Raw genomic sequence first — 5,218 nt, forward strand, 5'->3', positions numbered from 1 at the left:
AGAGAAAAGATATAAAGTCACGATTGAAGTTGTCTCGGACTTTCATGAAGACACCTTAAGTTTGCAACTGTTCTATTACGTACCCCACAAAATAATTTTGAACATATATTATTATACCAATTTTCGATCAACCCCAAATCTTAAGAAACAATTGAGTTCACACCCCAATCATTACATGACACGTGTTAATTTTATTAAAAATATGTATTTTTTTCATTTAAAATTTTTCCTTTATCTTTTTCTTTCTTTATTTCTCTCTCTCTCTTACTTTTTGAATTATAATTTTGATATATTTTAAATTTCATTTCATCTTCCATCTCCTACTTTCAAGTGATTCATCCATTCATTTCGTTTCTTTTTCTTCACCTCCCACCCCCCATGTCTAATTGAAACTCACTTCCATTTTTTTTCTTTCTTTTTCTTCTTCTTCTCCGGTCAAATTATTTATAAAATTCATACTATTATTTAGACTTTATTGAGTTATTGATAACAAATTAATTATTTTTTAAGGAAATTTTGAAGGTACCATCAACTACTCATTTTTCATATATATTAGAAATGATAATTTTAAAAGAATCAATTAATTTCTCAAAAATTGAAAGAACTTAATTGAAATCGAATAAAAAAACTATATGATACTTCCTAATCATCTTGAAATTTAATGAGTTTATCGAATTGTTTGAAATGTAAAGAAAATATTTAGATAAAATTTTAAAACTAAAGAGAGTAAAATTAATAGTAATAAAAAAAGAAGGAATGTAAAGTTGTGATAAAAATGGTGACATTGAAAGTAAGAAGTTTTAATGAGTGGAGATGACAGTGAATTTTTGAAAAGAAAGAAGAAAGAAAGAGAAAAAATAAAAACGAAAAATTAAAATAATAAAAAAAATAAAAAAATATATTTTATAATAAAACATTTGTAAATAAAATTATATTAGTTATTTTAGGCTGCTCACTCTACTGGATAAAAAATGATGTAATTATATCTAATCAAAATTGTTTACTGGGATAATAGGACGATTGCAAAATTAAGTTAAGGTGTCCTTTAAAAATTCAGAACAACTATAATAATAATTTTATGACTTTTCTCTTATAACTATAAGATACAAATATGATTGTTATGTTTTTATATATATATATATATACCTCTCTAGACAGAAATTAGTATTGCCTTTTTTTTTTTTTAAAATTTGGATTTGATTGAGACAAATACAAATAATTAATATTATTTTCTCAATTTATTTTGTAAATCATTAAAAACAATTTTAACATAAACAAAAGTGATTCATATAAAATTATTTGTTGCACTTCTATTGTCGTTACTATATTTTTATTTATAAACATATATTTATGTATGTTATTGTATATGAACATTTTCTTATCTATTAAATCAATACAAAATTTGATAATAAATATCATAATAATTAATTATCAATAATAAAAAGTTAATGATTAAAATAAATAATACTCTTATTAAAAAAAATCAAATAGAAATGGGTAATAGGCATCAAAGATGATAGATAAATGAGCCCAAAGCAATGAAGGCCGGCGGCGCCCAGCTACACAGCCAGATCACAACAATTAACACTACTAGTTGTGACAAGTCAACAAAGAACTCTAAAAAATTGTGTGCCCCACTAATCTCTTTGTTATTTTCTCCACTTTCTCCAAATCTCTCTTCTCCGATCATCTCCCATCGGAATCTCCTGAATCGTCGATGGACGACTCCTTGAATTTATTTGTAGAGGAGACGTCGTTTTTTAATAGGATTGTTCTGGGCACATTCTTGCCGGAATCATGGTGGGGACCACTCCCTCATTGGTTTCAAGGATGGCTTCGCAACTACATCGGTGGAGTCTTGCTTTACTTTATCTCTGGTTTTCTTTGGTGCTTCTACATCTATTACTTAAAACGAAACCTTTATCTACCTAAAGGTAATGTAATATCTTTTTGTTACTTTTTGCTTCCTGAGATTTAGGTTTGAAATTATACTCTTTTTTTTTCCAGCTACCCCAGATCTAACTCAACTGTCAATTTTTATTCAATCACTAAAGCTACACATTTGGTTTATAGTGATGAGTAATTACAGATTCAAGTTTTGATATTGACACATGACCATGATAGGACTATGACACAATAATAACAACATAATATTAGTTGCTCTACACTAGACTATGACACTTGATTTCTAAGAAAAATCACGAACAAACCTAGTGTGTATGAGCTAATTAAGATTTTTGCTGGCATTTGAATCTGAAACCTCATACCTCTCAACCACTTCATTGACTAGGTCACACCTTTGGGTACTGGGTTGGACAATATTTTAAGTATCAATTCGTATTAATGGATGATCTCTTCGAGGACTAAGTCATCAATTTCTCAATAAGTATGATTTTATTTTATCGTATGCTTTGACAATGGTAAATCTGCATTTTTGCTTCATTTAGTCTCATGTGATGTTGTTATGGAAGAAACTACGATGTTTTCAGCCTCATGGACATTGTGATTGCAGATGCCATCCCTTCAAATAGAGCTATGCTCTTGCAAATAGGAGTTGCAATGAAAGCTATGCCATGGTACTGTGCCCTTCCATCACTTTCTGAGTACATGATTGAAAATGGGTGGACTAAATGTTTCTCAAGAATAAGCGATGTCGGATGGATACCCTACCTTATCTATGTTGCAGTTTATCTGGTAATAGTAGAATTTGGTATCTATTGGATGCATCGAGAGTTGCATGACATAAAACCTCTGTACAAATATCTCCATGCTACACATCATATATACAACAAGCAAAATACACTCTCCCCATTTGCTGGTAAGTTTCGTCTCATAACTATGTTCTGTTTTGGAAACAACTTGAGCTGCCCCATTAGGTTAGCTTCTCTTGCTCCTGCTTTGTCAATAACCTGTTGCTAGTTGTGCTTTGACATTTTCCTGAGCAAACGAACTCACAATGTAAATTCTCACATCTCAAATTCTCAATCATTGGTCATATGCCCTTCCCTTATTTGGTTAGAGGGGATTGAAGGCAGGATGAAGTGGTTGGTTACATATCGTTAACTGAGTTAAGAGGCCCACTATTGATCCCTCTATATTAATGCTAAACTGAATAAGAGAGCATTAGAAAAAAAAAACGGTTTGTTGGAATTTCTTCATCCACTTGTTTTTTTCCCCAAGATAAATCTAGTTTCGAAAAAGCTTAACTGGCTTCATACATCTCAATGACTTATAACATCTAACTGCATGGCATTGAGATTAGATATTGATGCATCACAAGACTGCTTCCCCTGCCTGTTGCAACCATGCTAGGATTTTTTGAATCGAGGAACTGTTTTACCTTTTTCCCCAAAGCTTAAATGTTCGTGGAAATTGGTTGTCAAATCTTCACCACATTGTTTTACCGGGTACTTGTTGCTGGTGAGGGTTGACAAGTATCCTATGGAATTAGTAGAGGCGTGTGAAAGCTGACCTTAGACACCATGATCATCAAAAAAATCTTCACCACATTGCAAGCTAACTCATTAAGTTAGTCCAATTAAGTAATGATAAGTTTTCTCTGTATTTTAATTGTATGATATTTCCTCTCGAGCTTGTACAATATTCAAATGTCTGTTACTCCGGGAGTTGTGTTCCAAGTTGATCACTAACATGAATGGTTTGCTGCTCTGGAAATCAGGTTTGGCATTCCACCCATTGGATGGAATACTACAGGCAGTGCCACACGTAATAGCTCTTTTTCTGTTGCCTGTGCATTTCACCACACACATTGCTCTCTTATTCATAGAAGCCATATGGACTGCAAATATTCATGACTGTATACATGCGAAGGTTTGGCCTGTAATGGGTGCCGGTTACCATACCATCCACCATACTACGTACCGCCATAATTATGGTCACTACACAATATGGATGGACTGGATGTTTGGAACTCTTCGCGATCCTGTTGAAGATGAAGTGAAGAAACTGTAACATTCATCCCTGTAACGAATTGGTATTCATCGTCTTATTTATTAGGTTGCAGAGTGGTTGGTGCTTCATTTAGAGTTTGTTGTGTGTGCATTTCATGGATGTAAATTTTACTAGTGGGTTTTCAATGTTTAGACAAAAAAATATTATCCAGGAAAAATACTGTGAAATGCTCTTGATGCATTTGAGGTATTGTTATTGAGGAAAGAAGCAAGAGATCCAAGTTTCAATGAGAAAGTATCTCGTGGATTTGGAATATGTATCGAACATTTACGATAGTGCGGATAGGACTTAAATCTTCTAGTCTTTTGACGTTGTACAAAAGTCATTACTTTACGTTCACCTAGCATTAAAAACGCTACTATTAGTAGAAAAATAGAATTATTCTTAGTATCTCAATTGGAACAATTATGTACTAATTTAACATTCACTCTTAATGGCAGAATTCAGATGGGTGAGAGTCTACCTTCACTCCCAAGCGGATATATAATCAAGTTGTATCGAAATGTCTACACTCTCTTATTAAAGAAAGTTAAGATACCTCTTTAATATCTGCCGTTGTAACAATGGGAATACATTTGCCCTAATGGAAATGAAAGGCCTTGTGATTGTCCTTCGATCATGAAGTTTGTATTTGGCAAAATTCTTATGGTTTGACAAATTTCAATGGCTATCAATAGCAGTTGAATTGATCTGGGTCTAAAGGACCGATTTATGTAAGTTAGAATTAGTTCAATGGGTAAAATACATGCATATCCAACTATAATTTTAAATTACAAAAATTATAACTATGAAAATTGTAAAATTTTAAATATTTAACTTCAAAATTTATGACCAGAGGATAAGTGATATGATGTCATATTATGTAGTAACTAGTGTACTTAGCCTTATGAAAAAGATTAAAATAAAATTACATATTAATATCAATAATTACTTTAATAAAAATAATTTTTTGTTAATCACATAATTTTATAGAAGAGAAACTACGAAAAATATTTAGATTAAATATGAAATTATTAAGAAATCAATATATGTGAACTTCGAAAAGTTGAATATTAAAAATAAATTTTATAGAGAAAAAGGGAAGGTAATAAGAATTGGGTAATATTAGAACTACTTAAATGTTGTAACGACCTGTTTAGTCGTTTTGAGCAGCAGATTTTATTTCTGGAAAAACTGTGTGAGTCGACGGAACCCACGACGGACCGTCATGGGCACGACGGGCCGTCGAGGGTGTCTCGTTCCAAAA

The 5,218-nt window shown here is 31.8% G+C and overlaps 1 protein-coding gene across 3 annotated transcripts; it reads left to right on the forward strand.

Moving 5' to 3' along the window:
- Positions 1-1,497: 1,497 nt before the first annotated feature.
- On the forward strand, positions 1,498-4,275 carry LOC107008645 (delta(7)-sterol-C5(6)-desaturase-like). 3 transcript variants are annotated; one of them, XM_015207764.2, is made up of 3 exons: positions 1,498-1,934; positions 2,513-2,818; positions 3,680-4,275. In XM_015207764.2, the coding sequence occupies exons 1-3, from the start codon at positions 1,718-1,720 to the stop codon at positions 3,970-3,972; spliced, it is 816 nt and encodes a 271-aa protein (XP_015063250.1). In that variant the 5' UTR covers positions 1,498-1,717; the 3' UTR covers positions 3,973-4,275. The 3 variants fall into 3 exon arrangements, with proteins under 3 accessions (XP_015063250.1, XP_027770792.1, XP_027770791.1); XM_027914991.1 differs by lacking the exon at positions 1,498-1,934 and adding an exon at positions 1,996-2,420; XM_027914990.1 differs by lacking the exon at positions 1,498-1,934 and adding an exon at positions 1,996-2,386.
- Positions 4,276-5,218: the final 943 nt, after the last annotated feature.

The sequence above is a fragment of the Solanum pennellii genome, chromosome 2 (genome assembly GCF_001406875.1).
Source record: "Solanum pennellii chromosome 2, SPENNV200".
Classification (NCBI taxonomy): Eukaryota; Viridiplantae; Streptophyta; class Magnoliopsida; order Solanales; family Solanaceae; genus Solanum; species Solanum pennellii.